Source organism: Drosophila novamexicana, unplaced genomic scaffold, assembly GCF_003285875.2.
Source record: "Drosophila novamexicana strain 15010-1031.04,08,12 unplaced genomic scaffold, DnovRS2.1 tig00000434-arrow-pilon, whole genome shotgun sequence".
NCBI lineage: Eukaryota > Metazoa > Arthropoda > Insecta > Diptera > Drosophilidae > Drosophila > Drosophila novamexicana.
Window position 1 is genome coordinate 3,494,393 of NW_020824802.1, and position 18,794 is coordinate 3,513,186.

At 39.3% G+C, this 18,794-nt stretch overlaps 1 protein-coding gene across 4 annotated transcripts in view; it reads right to left on the reverse strand.

Annotated features, from left to right (window-relative positions):
- Positions 1-18,794, reverse strand: part of LOC115760392 (synaptosomal-associated protein 25) — a 298,733-nt gene that overhangs the window by 20,624 nt on the left and 259,315 nt on the right. For all 4 annotated transcript variants that reach the window (XM_030701690.1, XM_030701692.1, XM_030701689.1 and 1 more), the window contains one exon: positions 11,917-12,061. In XM_030701690.1, the coding sequence (XP_030557550.1) occupies positions 11,917-12,061 (145 nt within the window). The remainder of the gene's footprint in view (positions 1-11,916; positions 12,062-18,794) is intronic.

Sequence of the window (18,794 nt, forward strand, 5' to 3'; positions counted from 1 at the left end):
ATGAAGCCTAAATTGCTTGCAAAAGAGTCATCGGCTGTGAGTTTGCGGCTCTAGCACTTGCAGAGTTTGTGGAAGCGGTCATAGCCTGTTGCATCTTAGCAACCCTGCTTCGAGCTTAAACAATGCTCAAGATACCGAAACTTATTCCTCATCCCAAAACATCTTGGCGGAAACTTTATCTTCGCAACCGCCACCGCCCAGCATCTCAAATACGAAAAATCGCACTGGTTCCTTGGTTGCCTGCCGTGCGTTGCTCGAGTCTGGGTCGCAGCTGCACATCAACAACTCGCGCCTTACTCATCAGCTCCAGCTGCGCATATTTAAATCAACAGCAGTCGTCGCTGGCATTTGTATTTGCGTCCGATGGTTTTTCGGTCAACATCAATGTCCGATCTCGGCGGTCGAGTACTCCACATGCATCCCGGGGTTGATTGCACCATCCATCACCGATAATTAGCCTGACTTCACTTTTGACCCTGCATCATGGAATATTCCACAACATATACTAGCTTATCCTGAATTCTTTAAATCTCAGCAAATCGACGTGTTTATTGGAGCCAGTCTGTCAGTGTTTCGATCTGCTATGCGTCGGCCGATACTGTAAAAGACTTGCCTTGGTTGGGTCGCGACGGGAGGTGCTGCGCATGCAGGCAAATCACTGATGAATTAATCCGTCGTTTTGGGAACTGAAATGCTGCACCGAGCCTGAGTCCTTCCCAAACAAGGAAGAGCGCCCTAGCGAGGCGTGCGTCGACTGGCGAGTATTTGGTTCACTTACTGCTCAAACTAGGCATGGATCAGTTGGGTGAATCTTATAAACAGTCGCTTCTCCGATTCCTTAATTTAAAAAGTAAACTACGCCGCTATCCAGTTTTGAGAACCTAGTATGTAGCATTTATCAAGGAATATCTTGACTTGGGTCATATGTCACTTGTTAGTGCTACCTGCCAGCTACTATATCTGGACACTCGCTGATTGATGCACTGATGGCAGGTCCTACCATCCAACCGAATCTGTTTACGATACTGATGCGCAGCTACTTTCAATGAATCCTGTGGAGTGCGTCTCAGCATCAGAAGATACAGATTTATTAGTTAGACACCGTCACCGACGTCACAAAACCAGCATCGGTTCGCATTTCTCATAGTGCGTGCTATGCACCAAATGGCCATGGATAAGCAGAAAACGTTCCCTATGGGCGCTGACATTGCTAAACAAGACTTCTAGATGATTGATCTTATCTCTCACAACTGTACTGCAAAACATACCGGAAGAGGATAGAGAATAATTGCTTAAATTCGACGATGGTCGATTTTACGATGCCGTTGGTCTTATTAGTCCTATAATAACAAAATCTAAAATGTTTATGCAGGATCTCTAGAGATATAAACTGAACTGGGATAAAAGCACGCCTGTACATTAACTCAGCAGTTCAAGCAGCCTAGTCGTGAAATATGCCAAATGAAAGTGTTCGCCTGTCGGTATTACTATTGGGCAGACTCCGTCGGAGCGTTAGCTTTTATATGATTTCAATGCCAATCGTATCGCAGCCATCCAGGAGCTCACCACTGAAATGGAATGGAATCATATTCACCCTGAGTGCCTCATCGCACTTGTTTGTTGCTGTGGTCAGTTCAAATGGATACAAGGCACTGAAGGAGGGAAGACACGTGTGTGAATATTCCTGCTCGTAGTCGTGAGCCAGTTGCTCTAGAATTCAGACCTCTAAAAACTGTGACGATACATAACTGAGAGTGTTTACAGTTGCGGTGCTCCTAAGTGATTCATATCGGGCGAAACATTTTTATTATGTTAGCCGAAAATATAAGGCGATGTATCCAAAAGTGTAAGCACACATAGAACAATTTGCGCAGATAGCTTGTTCCAGCATGCACTGCATCGTTTAGGGCATGGAGGTCACGATCTTGAAAAATTCATCAAACACGACTCTTAGCTTCGAAATCTGGTCGGAGTTTAATATTGTAAACCTTTATTGCAGGTTTGTATCGTTAAGTAATCGGCGTTCTAAAAATTCAAATTGTTTTGCAGCCCCTTATAGGGTTTTTGGAAAGGTAGTGCTCGCCACTTTGAAGGGAAGCTTACGTTATACCTCCTCTAGAAATGTCTTGAGTGTGTGTCACGAAAATGCTGCTTCTTTTCCTAAGATGTACACCGTAACCTCTGGTGTGTGGAGTTAAGCTTACTAAACCCCGTATTTAGCCTTTACCGATGAACTGCCCGAAACTAGGAGCCGAGATGGTGACAGTGCAATGTCTAGACATGCACCGTGCACATGCACCTTGCTCAGTGGTTACAAAATTGTCATTGTTGTTGCATGCAGCTACTTCAGAAGTTGCATGTCCTTGGCTTAAATCAAATTCTTCACATTGTGCGTCGAGCAATTGGAACAAATCATCCATTTTTGGAAACATGGCATCCTGACTGATTTCCTCGCATTTGCGTCTTAAATCGGGTCAGTTGCATGCAGTTAATAAGTTATCCAGCAGTCGCGTCCTGTTTGCCCAATTGCTTCCAGTCCTCGTACAATTTTGTTTGCACTATCTGTAACCTACCCGAATATGGCAACTGTTCTTCGTCGTGGGCAACTCAATAAAGGCCTCCAAGTGAACGAAATGAGGTGATCGGTTGTTTCGTTCAATGACATATTCAGCTTGCTGTTTCAGTTGTGAATGTGGTCAAACTCAACGGAAACCGAGGGAAGAATTATTGTTGTTGTTGTACCAATTGTGAAATTGCGTCTTTGTTTGCCATGCATTCCAAATACCGAGCTTCGCTATTGTTGATGCCGCATTTTCTGTACACGCTGTAGTGCAAGCATGCGCGCCAGAGTCTTTAAGTACTTTCTCATAAACTTAATTGATGGCGGGGTCGACATACCCTTCATCGTATCATACAGACACATGCTATCGTATATCCGTTTAACTCCAAGCAGCATTGAGCCTCCAAAGCATTGCCTCCTCGGCGTCATAGTCGCATCCAGCTGGCGCATACTCAGCATAATGAAGCAACTTGTCAGACATGCCTTCAATTTGTTACCCCATTGTGAGCTACTTATCTTAAAAGTAATATATTACGACAGATCTGGGTCGAAGGACTATAGCATATGATGAGGAAATGGTAACACAAAGCGTTCTCTCTAATTTGGGGTTCATTGTAAAATTTTGTAGACCGCCATCAGTGCGTCCGTTGAAATATGCCGTCAGTTATGTACTATTCTCATGCATAAGAAATAGCATGGAATGTACATTTGTAACCACATTTCATTGCACAATGTTGCAAAATAAATGTATACATAATTAGCTATTTGCAGGGAAATAAAATTAAGAAGTAAAACAATCGTTTCATTGAAATGGATCCGTTCCTCATCAAAGATTGTAATGACTTTTTATTCGGTGTTTTTTTTTTTTTTAAGGTTTAGTTTAATTTAAAACTTGGATAAAATCTATTTTAAACATTCATTGTTTTTCACTCCTGTATTTAATTGCTCATCGTTGATAATATTATTCATTTAAATCGATTGAGCAAGGCTTAGATGCCACCCTTTTGCAAAACTACCATGCGGTTCGGTTCGGTGAAATGTTCAAAGTTAGCCTGCTAAATGAGTAACCATATGCACCCATATTCTTGGAGGTACAATCCTAGCTCGTTTTGATACATGTGTGGTATCTGTATTGCTAATACATACGAAAATAAAAAAACCTTCAACGAAAGAATACAAATTATTAAATAAAAATATATATATATATATATATATATATATATATATATATATATATATAATAAATAATAGAACATTGGCAAAAACATTTTTTGGACTTCATGCGAAGAAAATTTGTAAAAAAAAAAAAACAATTGGCGATCACGTGTGGGGTCTCATATGACGATCTGATTAGAATACCAGAAGCAGAAATAACCAGAAGAAATCAATAGTCAATCGTATTTTAAATAAATACTTATGGATATACATATATGAATTAATGGATTGATACATGGTTTCAATATTTAGAAAATTATCCTGTGTCTATAAGCACACGACAGGTATATATGACCCCTGTGCTTTAGGTACTTTCACTAATACTTTGAGTAGTGTGGCCCTTCCCTTGTTTAAGGAACCAGTTTAGTTTACATGGCGATCGTGAAACATGTCTATTTATCATAGTGGATGGAATCAGGATCATTTGACTTTCCGAATGTGAGCTACCAATGGGTTGCAAATGTATAAGCGAGAGTGTTTTGATTCACATTTTTATGACATGCGACCCAATGCAAGAAATACCGCTAGGACTTTCATGTTCTTGCCTTCAGAAAATATATTGTCAGTTGAGGCTTGCAATATTCTTGCATATGTACATTCTCCAGTCCTATCGAACTCGATCCAAACGTCTTAGAGTAATCGTGTGAGATTTGCGTTCAATCTGCCTCTCGTGGTAAGATGTTTAAGTTCCTCCATAACAATCAACTTAATCAAATATACTTAACAACAGAAGCGGCTCGAAATTATTATCTCTATACAATGATTAATATGTGATAGTTACAGTTATTTTTTGTTATCCATAAAATTTTAATGATTGTTTATTTCTTTCTTAAACTAAACAGAGACTTTCCATAAGATAACTTTTTATGATTGGATCACAAGTGAACGCATATATATTTTGTTTTGCAATTTTTTTGTCCATGTGAGCCTATTTTTTTTTTTGCTTTTACTTTTAATAACTTGAAATACGGCATATATGTATACTTTTCGCACTTTGCGCAGGCTTGATGTTCAACGGTAACAGTTTTTAGAGGGGAGTCCCGAATTATACGGGTAAACTTTTTGTGGGCTACTATAGAAATCAACAAATAACGAGAAAGAAAGGCTATCTTCTGCACGCCGAATATCTAATACCCTTGCAGACCCAACCTTTTCATAATGCTAAAAGTGCTTTGCCCGTGTCTAAGAAGCACAGGGAAAATAGTTAAATAGTTGGTCAAAAAATCTTGATTAACAAAAAAGGAGCATAGTGAAATCTTTAAATGCCGTGTTTAAGCAAAATATCTTGAATGACAAAAAATTTTTCCATACAACAACTTGATTTTCGACCGATCGTTCCTATGGCAACTATATGATATAGTGGCCCGATCTTAATATGAATTTGCCTATTTATGAGGAGTATACTTAGTAAAACTAATAAATGTCGAGTTTGGTCAAGATAGCTTTAAAAAACCAAATTGTTTTTCCATACAACAACTTAATTTTCGACCGATCGTTCCTTTTGCAGCTATATGATATAGTGGTCACATCTTAATAGGACTTTGCATATATATGAGGAGTATAGTAAAACTAATAAATGCCGAGTTTGGTCAAGATATCTTGAAAAACTAAATGTTTTTTTTAAACAACAACTTAATTTTCGACCGATCGTTCCTATAGCAGCTATATGATATAGTAGTCCGATCTTAATAGGATTTTGCATATATATGAGGAGTATAGTAAAACTAATAAATGCGGACAGACGGTCAGACGGACATGGCTATGTCGACTCGGCTGTTGATGCTGATCAAGAAAATATATACTTTATGGGGTCGGAGATGTCTCCTTCTATGCGTTACAAAATTATAATACCCTCTGTAAGGGTATAAAAACAAGTCTCTTTTCATTAAAGCTTTTGTTAATTTGCATTAATGTCTGATAATGGCTTCAGCTTAGTATACTGACCCATAAGGTCCCTTTCTGTCAATATGTTCCCTACTGCGCTTATCTTCTCTTCTTCTTTTTCAATTATCCAACACGAAATAGTTTTTCCCTACATCAATGAGAAAATAACGGTCTGTTATTCGCTATGTAATTGATAACACTACGTAATTACTTTACGATATCGTTTTTCGCGCGGTAGGGAAACTAAATATACAGGACCAGAGTAAAAATCTCGCAACTGTATTCATCAATTTGTTTTCCGCGCACCCTTTTCGCGGCGAAAGGAAATATGTCTAAGCAAATTAAATATTAATGGTTGAATTTTATAGACCTTAGAAGTATTGCTAAGTTTGATTGCAATTTACGGCGTAAAAAAATTTTTTTTATATCGGAAAATAATAAAATTATATGAGAAAGTACACATTACACCAGATAACAGCCACTATCAGTTACACGGTAGTCAAGGTAGCTCTCGACTAGAGCCTTTCATACACAAATATCCTATAGCACAATAAGACGTTTTGTAGAAAACTCCATTAAGATCGTCTAAGATCGTTAAAGAAAACATGTTTTGGCTGGCCTCGAGTTTGGGGCAGCAAGCGCAAATTGCAAGAGCGAAGAAGGAACACTGGCAGCAATCCCGGTCGATCCCATCCCGTCGCTGACATCAGTCCCAGCTCAGCCCTCGAGCTCAGCGTGCAGCAACTGTTTGCCAGGTTTGACAAAATGATATTTCCCGCAGAGACTCTAGTTCAAGCACTAATAAGTACTAGCGCAAATAAAAACAGTGTCTAAATTAACTCCCTTAGGGTAGCACTGTGGAACGCCAATGGAGTATACTCGAAAGCGGATGAGATCGCAGCCTTCATCGACCTCCACCACATCGATGTTTTTCTGCTCAATTTGACTCATTTCGGCTCCCGCATCACCCTCAGAGTGTCAGGCTACACACTCCACACCGCCAACCACCCAGACAACAGCCACCATAGAGGAGCAACAATATTGATCAGGTCATCCTTGTCCCACCATCAACTTGAGTCGTGTTGCCACTGGCATATGCAAGCCGCCGTCATCCGAATCGGATCCGGCAGAGGCGACTTTAGCCTGTCTGTATACTGCTCTCCGGCATTGAGAGTGAGTGAACCACACTTTCAAACCCTATTCGATCAACTCGGCCCGAAATTCCTGGCAGGGGGTGACTGGAATGCCCAACATCGCCGTTGGGGAAACTACCGTATGTGCCCCCGAGGAAGAACGCTCTTTTCTGATATTGAGACCAACGGCATCGACGTTATAGCCACTGGAGAGGCAGCGTGCTACCCTTATAGAGCTACTGCTACACCAAGTACACTCGACTTCGGGCTCTACAACGGATTCTGACAGAAACAGCTGAGAATAAGAAGTCTCCAGGACCTGCCCTCGGATCACCTCCCACTGCTGATTGAGCTTGAGGAGACTCTGAAGTATTTGGTTGGCACCCGCAAAATGCTCCCGCCGTGCTCTAACTTGGACGTCTACCGGACCTGCCTCGAGGAAACCCTAGGCAATGTCGCCATAAGAACGGCAAGCCAACTGGAGAGCTATGTTGACCACCTCACCGCGAAAATAACGGAAGCTGCCAGGCGTGCAAACGCAACTACTCACTCTTTCTCTACTCACTCTTTCAAAAGCTCCCTGCTAAATCCTGAAATCAGGAGTTTAATTGCCGACAAGAGACGTCTAAGGAGGCTGTACATCCGCTACTGAGATCCCTCTGCCAAGGCGGAAATGGTCAGTGCGTCCAACCGGGTCCGACGACTGCTGGCCAGGACCCAAAGCGAAAACTTCAACAGTTTACTTCCAGGTTGCACAGTGCCGCAAAGTGACTGAATCGCTCGAAGCGTCACTGCAGATGGCTCTTCCAATAAGGAGCATCTCCCCTGCTGAAATCGAGGCACAGTTAAAAAAGCTCGAGCTGAAGAAGACCCCCGGATGCGATGAAATTGATAACAGAGCGGCCAAGGCACTCCCACGCAAAGGCATCATGGCACTCGCGTTGAGCTTCAACTCATCGCTCAGGCTTGGTCACTTCCCGAAGCAGTGGAAACGCGGTGAACCGCTTACTCAGCTGGAATCCTATCGCCCTATAAGCCTGCTGCCGAAGCTCCCCAAAGTCTTTGAGCGACTCCTTCTACGTCGACTAATGGAGCTCGACGAGGTCACGCGCCTGGTCCTGGACCATCAATTTGGCTTCAGGAAGTCTCATGGCTCGAACAGGTCCACCGAGTAGTCAACCATGTACTGGAGACATATGAAAAGAAGAAATACTGCGTTGGAGTTTTCCTCGACGATAAACAGGCGCTTGACAAGGTCTGGCACGACGGCCACCTCTGCAAAATCAAAGCCCTACTCCTTGCGCCATATTTCAGCATATTGAGCTCATGCCTGGCAGGACGCACCTTCAAAGTGGCCGTCAAAGACCAAAGCTCAGATGTCAAAGATATTAAAGCAGGTGTCCCACAACGCAGGCCCGGTGCTGTTCACCCTGTACACAGCTGACCTCCCGACACGAGGACAAAGCACTTCATCCTAAAGCCCCGCGAAACTGCTGGTGGCAACGTATACGGATGACACCGCCTTCCTAGGTTCGCTAGAGTATCTGCAAGCTGCGACAAATGCAAAACTTGGACAGCCAAGTGGAACATTGTCATTAACTGTGCCAAGTCCGCCTTCGCCACTTTCACGCTTCGCCCAGACAGTTGCCTGGGGCTTCGATTAGACGGAGGAACCATTGAGAACACCTGCTCATTCTGTTACTTAGACGTCCAGCTAGATCGAAGGGTCATATGGGGATCCTACATCGCAGCAACGAGAGCTAAATGCTTGAGAAGGCTTCGAAAGCTAGACTGACTACTTAAGCCTCAAAGCAAGCTGCATGTTTCCACAAAGGCACTGCTTATGAAAACGATGATAACGATGATATCTGAACATATGCTATCCAAGTTTGGGGCACGGCGTCAGCTCACCAGCTGCACCGCATAAGGGTGGTCCAAGCCAAGGCTGCCATAGTACGTGACAACTGACGCCTTTGAACGCGGACTCCGCCTAACAAAGGTCGGAGACCAATTCAACTTCTTTAACAGCCGATACACCGACATGCTACTGCAGCACCCGAATGCGGCTGCCAGAGTCCTGGCTGACCCCATCAGAGAGAGGCGCCTCCGAGGTCTACACCCCGACCATGTACACATACACATTCAAGCGCGTCTTCTTTGAATTCTATCAATAGCATGGCAATTGCGATTGCTTTGTTTTTTGTCTTCCTATTTTTATTTGTTTTTATCTCATTAAGACTCAATTGGTGTGGCTGTTGGGTAGAGGCGGCGGCAAGTAGTGCGGTCTGTTGCGAGTTCGAACCCTACCGAGGAAGCTATATTTTCTCTTTTAATTTGTTTCTATTACTGTTGAAGCATACGAGCGCGTAGCGCGAGCTACATTTGGTTTTGGTAAATGAGGGTTCAGGGTATTCCGTAGTCAGTTGCTCCCGACTAGAACCTGATGTATTTGCTAATTTATTTTTATTACTGCTAAAGCAAACGGCAAAGCTAACAAGTCTCTCAGTTTTAAAGCTATCGTCGTTCCTTTTTCTGTTGCACGCAGTACATACATTTGCCGGATCCGGCTAGATCGGACCACGAACGTCGCTGTAAATAGCTTTCCTTAAGCCGATCGGAGCTCAGATCTTTCTTTTACCTTTGGTCCACCGTGGAGAAAGGTTGACTCAACAAAAAAAAAAAAAAGTAAGAAAGTGCGCCTATTTACAATCGCGCTTAACCTCTGAAAAACAGTATTTTCGGAAGCATCATTTTACTTTTATTAGAAAAAATTCTAAGTGCCCGCATTGATGAACCACTTCTCAGCCGCCAGTAGGTCGCAAATTAATTGAGAAAACAAAAAATAAAAAAAGTGCCAGACCCAATCAGGGGTAAGTTAGATTTTTGCTAGACAGTTTTTTGTTGAACCAAAAGACTAAAAAGCACTCATATTTCAACCTGTCTATTGCAGGTATGGCGCTTCGTAATATTCTCATCAACAAAATATAATGAGATATTATAGTCTTTCGAATTTCTGCAAGTAGCAGCGGCAAACATTTCTTTTTTTTTTGCCTGCCGAAGCCCAAAATATGCAGAGCGCCTGTAATTGTCTTCGTTAATTCGCCTTGTCGCAAATAGCTTAATCAGCTGCGTCCAGCTTTATCGCATCGTCAAATCTCGTTGCTTCGTTTCGTGCTCTCTAGCCTGCTCGAAAATGGGAGTTCGAAAGACGAATTAGTAAGAGACGATCGCCGTCGCCGAAACTCCAAAAATGAGTTGGAAATCGTTCCCTGATGGCTGACGTCGTCAAAGCAAGCTACGTTTATCTAGGTCGCGCAATTATTTTTTTTTTTTATAAGCGAAACGAAATCTTGTTTTTTTTTAGTGTTATATTTTTGCTGGAAAAATGAATAATTAGCTTAGCTAACAAAAAAAGTGAAAAAAAAACTGAATAAGTCCTATTGTGAACGCCATGGGCGTACTCAAGTCGCCTTAAGCGCATAATTTAAATTTGTACATTAGGTATGTGCGAGTTTCTTTTTTTTCTTTTTTTTTCGGCAAAAGAGTGCAACCGCATGGTCAAATTCTTATTCCGCATTTTTTTTTTCTTTAACTCCGTTTTTTTCTTGCCCTACATATTATTTTCATTGGCCTATTTTTATCTCTCCTTCTCTCCTTCCATGCTCCGAAATTCAGATCGCCATATTGCTGGTGAGAGCCAGATTTTAAAGAGAAAGAGAGAGAATACAAGTCACATGAAGTTCGAAAAATAATTTTGTTATCTAGTGCCTTCTTTTTTATTTTTTTTTCTAAATTTTTTTTTGTGTGCAATTCGAAGTGATTTTTTTTTCAGCAGATCATCGCACATTTCATCGATGGAAGCGCTTTCGGAGATGGAGTGAATGCATGTAAGTGAAGCAAAAAAAAAAAAACTCTTAAATTTTATTTTTCTTTGCACTTAATTTCCGAGAAAATCAAAAGAGAATGGCCTAATAATAATTTAATAGGTAATTTAATGCCGCGTTTAAGAGAAAAAAAATCGGTAAAGAGAAAACGTTAAGAGAATAATCTATTTCAAGTGAGCGTTACAGCTTTCGCTAAATGAATTAAAAATTTAAATGAATTTTTGTCGAACAAAAAAAAAAAAAAGAAAGGAATAGTTTTTACTTTTACCAATTTGGGTCATAGACCAAATTAGAACCTCAGCTAGAAAAATTCTTTATCTATGTGTAATATAAGTCTTTTATAAATTTTTTTTTTTTCTATTATAAAAAAAAATGTTTAATGGCTAAGAAAAATTGCGATTTAATTCCCCAATTCACCACAAAAATAAATATGTGTCACGAACTTATAATTATGTGCTACTTTGCCTTATTTATGTTGGAGCCATGCGTCGTCGGAATGTTAGGGTAATGTAATCTGTGTTGTTTTAGGGATCACCGACCATTTGTCTGGTCAAGCGGCCCCGGTGATCATGGTAGGGTGGGCAACAGTTGTCGCACTAATACCAGCGCAGAACAACAACAACATATACAGCTACGGTCCCTAATCAATCTAATACAATTTCAGTAACTCTGTAGATTTTTTCCTAACCCCCGTAGTTTTGTTGGTGTAATCGAACTAGACATTTTAATAGCACGCGAAATTTTAATATATAATTATAAGAGCTTGCGAGCAGGTAGCTTAGCCATTTATGAGTCAACACACCCCAGCCGACTTCACTGTGCCGGAACCAGCGCGTGCTTCGCTAGACGCTACACGGACATGAGCTCGCTTACATACGTTGTATGTTACACTATTTTCGCCGTGCTTCTCAGATACGAATAAAGTATTGTTATCATTATGAAAAAAAATAAAACGTCGGCGTGCCAACGCTGTTGTTTTCCCGAATTTTCAAGTCAACAAACTGTAATGGTACGGCACTTAAAATCTTCCTTAATTTAAAATTATTTAACTGCAAGAGCAATGTTTTTTGCTTATTTGTGGCCCATATGTATCCAAAAAGTTGGTTTGGTAACAGATACAACAAATATTTGGATTAGTTACCTAAGTAGTATTATTTGAATAATAAAACTCCAGTGGTTGGGTAAAGATTGAATTATTATGTAGAATATTGTAAACAAATTTAATTAAAATTTTATTTACCTTACGGTTAACTCGATCTATTTGACGGTTTTGATTTTCTAGCTCTGAGCCCATATCCAATGCCATGTTTCGGAGATTACCTATCATTGTATTAACCTGTCCCACATTTTCTTCCATTTCGTCCTCTCTTGCATCGTTTGTTATTCTAAAATAGAAAAAAAGTTTATAAAATTGATAGTGGAATGATTTTATTAATAGATTAGGCAAAGTACGAAATGTCAAATTATCTTAAACTTGATTTTATATAAGAGACTTAAAACACTACCATAAGAACGAAGGAGAAAGTGAGAATATCTTCGGCACGGAAGATTTAATACCCTTGTAGACATTTACCATTATATAGTATAACGGTTTTGCAGATATTTCATAATGGTGACGATCATTAATGTTGATTTTAATGAAAATAGCTTAGAAATTAGAATGTTGCCACAAAAAAGTCGCCTTACGACCGATTCCTCCTATAACATAGCCTTGCCACCATGATAGCATTTGGTTCACGAATAAGCATCATAGTATAAATAGCAAATTCTGTTTGGTCCAAATATTTTGAAAAACCAAACAGTGGTTCAGAAGAGAACATACTTTCAACTAATCGTTACGATGACAGCTATTTGATGTTTAGGGTCCGATGTTGACAGGATTTTGCATTAATGAAGGAAGCATATCATTGAAAAACAAAATGTTTTTTATACCTACTTTTCCACCTACTTTTCGATACTTGCCTCTACCCAACGCCACTCCAATTATTAATTTTAAGGAGAAAAAAACGAATTAAAATAGCAATAAAGAAAGCAGTACAATCGCAATTTCACAGCTGTTGATAGAATACAGCAGACGCGCATGAATGTGTGTGTGCACACAGAAATTCTTGGAATTTGCGTTAGCTGCCGCAAACACGTGGGCAGGCAAAACACATTTTCTTATCCGATTATCGGAAACAAACTCGCTCTGCGCATGAACATGGCTAGATCAACTCGGCTGTTGATATTGATCAGGAATATGTATACTTAATGGGGTCGGAGATGCTTCCTACTGCCTGTTACATACATTTACATTTGCACAAATACATTATACCCTTTTTATACCCTGAACCCATTAAAAATGGGTATAAGGGTATATTGCATTTGTGCAAAATCCAAATGTATGTAACAGGCAGAAAGAAGCATCTCCGACCCCATAAAGTATATATATTCTTGATCAGCATCAATAGCCGAGTCGATCTAGCCATGTCCGTCTGTCCGTCCGTCCGTCCGTCTGTCCGTCCGTCAGTCCGTCCGTCCGTCCGTCCGTATGTATGAGCCAAAGGATCTCAGAACCTATAAGAGCTAGAGACTTGAAATTATAGATGTAGATACTCCTAGCTCCCGCACAGATCGACTTTGTTTCCGATAATCGATAACTTCCTCCGTTTCCAAGCAATCGCTAAAAATCGATATCGACATCCTGTTTTTTTTAGCAAATTGGGTAAATAATAAGAGCTAGAGCCACCACACATGATATGTTGCTTCTAGAATATTATAGATATACAGTAGAAACCAAAGTTATATGCAAATGCGCAATTGAATGGGGCAGCAGCTTTAAGAATTTCTGTATACATGTACACACACACACATTCATGCGCGTTTGCTTCGCATTCTAATAGCATGCTAATTGCATCTTTTTTTTGTAATGTTATTTTAGTTCCTTTTTCTGCTGAGTAGAGGCATAGCAAGTGGTGCGGTCTGTCGCGAGTTCGAGACCTACCGGTGTGGCTGTTGAGTAGAGTCGACAGTAAGTAATGCGGTCAGTTGCAAATTCGAGCCCTGCCAAGGGAACTTATTTTTATTAATTTATTTGGTGTTGGAATAAGAGGTTTCAAGGTATCCCCTAGTCGGGAGCTCCCGACTAGAACCTCTTACTTGTTATGTATGGGTTCAGAGCATTAAAAGAAAATAAGAAAAGAGTGCGGATTATGCAGTTAAGATCGTAATAAATACTTAAACATTCGATTTAAGCAATGGATGTATCGATATAATAAGTGAATGTATCGATGTTTAAAAAAACAACATCGATAAAGAGAGGTAAGAGTCTCGACACATGTTTAAGCTGTTCAACCGAATGAAAATTGAGAAAAGCTGTGAAATAAAGATATGAGAAAAGAATAATAGAAGAGTGTGGAGTGGAGTGTAGAGTATCAGGTGTGGAGTTTGTACAGACCTTTCGCTAATTATTCGACTAATGCAATGTAGCGAAATTGTTTGCAAAACCAAATCGGAACTAAGTACTATATTAAAAGGTTTTGCCGGTCACATTAGTGGAAGTGCGTCAATGCAACAATTACGTGCGGCAGTAAATTGTAAATTTGGAAAAGTTGGACAATTTAATCGATGTAGAGGTTCCAAACCATTTAGTGGAGACTGTGGCCTTGTTACCAGATTTCGAGACAAGCAACGCCGACAACTTGGCGCCGGCTTCCTATGAAATTCTGGGAAGAACCGTTATATACAACACAAAACTCGAACTATGCAATGCAGACCAATTATGTCACCGAAATGCAACATTTGGACCGTTTGGAAAAACTTTTTTTAGTGCAAACCCTTAGTCGAAAAGCTATTAATCCAAATAAAGCTAGTTGATCTCTGGAATCGAAAAATTATGACTACCATATCGAGCATAGGCTCGGAAGTAACATGTCGGACGTGGACGCATTGAGTGGGCAAGCTGATTTAGTAAATGATGAACATAGTAAAATACATTGATAAAACCGTAGCGATAGCCATGAAGAACGTAGTGATGAGCAAGGAGTTAACCGTAGAGAGCAGTTTAGAGATAACCATATTGACGAGTATAGAGATAACCATAGAAAGCAAAATAGAGATAATTATAGAAATGAGTACGTAGACAAACATAGCGATAGCTTGAGTGATATCTATAACAATAATCATATGGACGATCGTTAAGTGGCTTGGGGGAGAGACAGAGAAAAGTGGAAGTTGTAGAGCAAAAAGTAAGTAGCAGATATATTGATGAGATTGAGTTTTTAGAAGAATTAGCATTGAAAATCTTTTCCAGTTGTTAGCGTGGAAGGCGTGATAAAAAAATATATTGATTTGATATTGCAAAGTGAGGAGATGAGAGACCCACCCGTAGTTAGAACCCGTGAATTCTCAGAGAAACTGATGTGCTTGTGTTTCTTAATTGATCTTAATGAAATTTTCTACTGTATTGTGCTATAAAATATTTGTGGATTCTGAAAAAGTCAATTGCATTAAAATTGGGGTTTAAATTTGTGAGCAATAAAAGTTGGGTTATTAACTTGATTTATAGCTCTGGGGTGGTAGCGGGGAGGTGGCGATAGGTATGAAATGAAAGATACTTGAAATATCTATAATATTCTAGAAGCAACATATCATGTTTGGTGGCTCTAGCACTTATTATTTACCCAATTTGCTAAAAAAAAAAACAGGATGTCGATATCGATTTTTATCGATTGCTTGGAAACGGAGTAAGTTATCGATTATCGGAAACAAACTCGATCTGCGCGGGAACTAGGAGGACCTACATCTAAAATTTTAAGTCTCTAGCTTTTTTAGGTTCTGAGATCCTTGCGTTCATACATACGGACGGACGGACGGACATTGGTGCCGATCAAGAATATATATACTTTATGGGGTTGGAGATGCTTCCTTCTGCCTGTTACATACATTTGGATTTTGCACAAATACAATATACCCTTGTACCCATTTTTAATGGGTTAAGGGTATACAAATGTTTGTGTAAATGTACACGTATATCCACCTATCCCTCGATTTACACGGTTTCGCTTTAACACGGTTTTCAAATCGCAACAAAAAATTTTTTTGTCTTATTCTCATAGTTTTATTTGTATAAGTTTGCAAAACACATGGTAAATATTAACTCAATCACAACAGGCCATTCACATTAAAGTTTTTTTAAAGAACATTATGCTTGAAGAAGAAAAAACTTTAAATCCATTTGATGAATTGAATTTGTTCGTTTCAGCAGCTAAAAATTAAACTAGTATTATGTTAGCATAACATTTCAGTTACATATTGCCCTGCGAGGCAAGCAATGTCATTATTTTGTTTTGTTTGGCGCTTCTCGCATGTCATAAAATAGCTCAATCTTATTTGCTGTTAACTATCTTGCGCTTATCGCTTTGCGCTCATCGTAGTTTCTGTTATCGCGCTCTTTTACCATTTGCACTTTGTCTTAAGCTGCTAGCGCATCAATGTATGTCTCGTATGTTCGCTATATCGGATTTCTTATCGATCGCTTCGTTAAAAATTGTACATTTTCGCATATTGTCAATACGTTCGCTATAATCATATAAATAAATCAACCCGTTGCATGAACTTATAAGAAAAAGTGGAGTTTTTATAACATCCTTAACTTCTCGCTATTAAGTGCTAATAAAAAAGCTTGTAAGCCCAACAATTTGGTGGCTCCGACGTGATTATTTTATTTAACATTATAGTGTTGCATAAAATTATTTAAATTAAAATTAGGCTAGTTGTTACTAGTTTCGTCAGCAATTAAAAACCGCTCTTATAAACATACATATGTACGAGCAAATGTCATGCGGTAAAATGCAATAAAGAGGAGTCTGTATACATACTTTCGTGTGCAGTTTAAATTCGGTTTTCTTTGACATTTTTATACCCTGAACCCATTAAAAATGGGTACAAGGGTAAATTGTATTTGTGCGAAAGCCAAATGTATGTAACAGGCAGAAGGAAGCATCTCCAACCCCATAAAGAATATATATTCTTGATCAGCATACATTGCCGAGTCGATCTAGCCAAAATATTTATGCTACCATACATTTCTGAAAAATGATTTTCGTTATTGTTATTGATATACTTAAATAATAATTTTTAATATACTTTAAAAATAAATGAACATACATTTTTTCAATATTTATTTAAACCTTTTTCAAAGCTTACTTAAGGAATTATAAACAAAAACACATGCTTTGTCTTTGTCAAAATATTTTTGCCGTCGACTGCATTTCAAAATAAAAAGAAATCAATGAGAGAATAATGAACAAATAGCCTCTGTCCACTGAACACATTTCTGAAAATGTCACTTTTTTGCAAAATGTGTAAAATGCGGCCTGTGAGTTTCCCCATAAGAAAACACATTTCACAAATGTGACATTTTTGTCTGTCCGCCTGACCATCTGTCCGTCCGTCCATCTGCCGAATGTATGAACGCAAGGATCTCATAACCTATTAGAGCTAGAGACTTGAAATTTTAGATGTAGGTCCCCCTAGTGCCTGCGCAGATCGAGTTTGCTTCAGATAATCGATAACTTACTTCGTTTCCAAGCAATCGAGATAAAATCGATATCGACATCCTGTTATTTTAACAAATTGGGTAAATAATAAGAGCTAGGGTCAGCAAACTTGATAAGTTGCTTCTAGAATATTATTTATATGTCAAGTATCTTCATTTTATACCTATCGCCACCTCCCCGCTACCATCAAAGAGCTATAAATCAAGTTAATAACCCAACTTTTATTGCTAACCAATTTAAGCCACAATTTAAATGCGATTGACTTTTTGAGAACACACAAATATTCTATGGTACAATAAGATATACTGCAGAAAATTTCATAAAGATCGGTTAAAAAAAAAAACCAAATATATATAAAAGAGTTGCTCCTATGAAGACAATATCACTATAGAGACATACTGACTGTTCTTTTTCCGAACTGTCAACTGCCAGCTATATGATCGTGCTTGGCTTGCCACGGCAGTCACTATAAAGATGGACCATATTTGTATCCATCTGGAAAGAAAATATAGCAAAAGTCACAAGCATTAATATGCCGATATATCTGGTCAAGGTTTCTCTTACTTGGATCTGGTGGATCAGACTAACTAACCGCTGCCTAAATGGCCTAACTCGTCGAAACTTAGCTAGAGATGTATCTGGAAAAGCGCACAGAGCCGATATCCTTGAACGGTTTTTCAATTTCGGCAGGGCAACCGTGTTTAAAAAATGGTACGCCGCTTCCAAAAACGCTGCAAGGGGAATTACTAGAAAATACTTCTCCTACTTATGACATGCGTTCAAAAAAGGAAGTAAGATGGTGCATATAGATGCTTCTCTGCAAACCAGGACATCCCTGTAATCCCATGGACTAAAAACGTGTGAGCTACGAAGAGTGCCATCCAATCTTTATCTGTATAACAATTCACCTTCACTGCTCCTTTTCTTTGTTGTTATCCTTCTCCTTTCCAATCACAGAATTCCATAAATTTTGTATTTATTCAATTATTATGATCATGATCATGATTATGATCATTATGAGGTCCTGTAAGGTTTCTTTTGCCAAAATAAAAAACCACCAAACGCACTTAATGGCTGATCGGAAAAGATAATGTTTTTCCTGGCCCTGTATGTATACCATAGACTTCGCTATGACATCAAAAGCAATATTCGTCAACCAAGCCGAATAACTAAGAGATTAATACAGCGTCTTCATATACTTCATGACAAAAGCAATCCATCTAGAGGGCATTACCGACTTGACGATCTGACAACCATCGTTGTCACAATTTACAATTAGATAACGGAAAATACTTTCATTGCGCATCAAGGCTGTCAAAAGCGACTAGCTTGAGGCAACAAAGTTAGGTATGGTCTCAATTATTGTTTATATCAAGCTAAGCTGGATTTATCTTTTTCGATGCAAGCATAAAATCCCTGTTTTCGCAATGTCAATACGACAATGTTTCGAATTTAAACTAATAAAAGCTAATAAAACTTCATTTACTATTATTTCATTCCCATTCTTTATATAGTTCCATCCATTTGAGCGGAGATTACGCGACGGACCACACACGACTACAAAGACAGACGTGTTAGA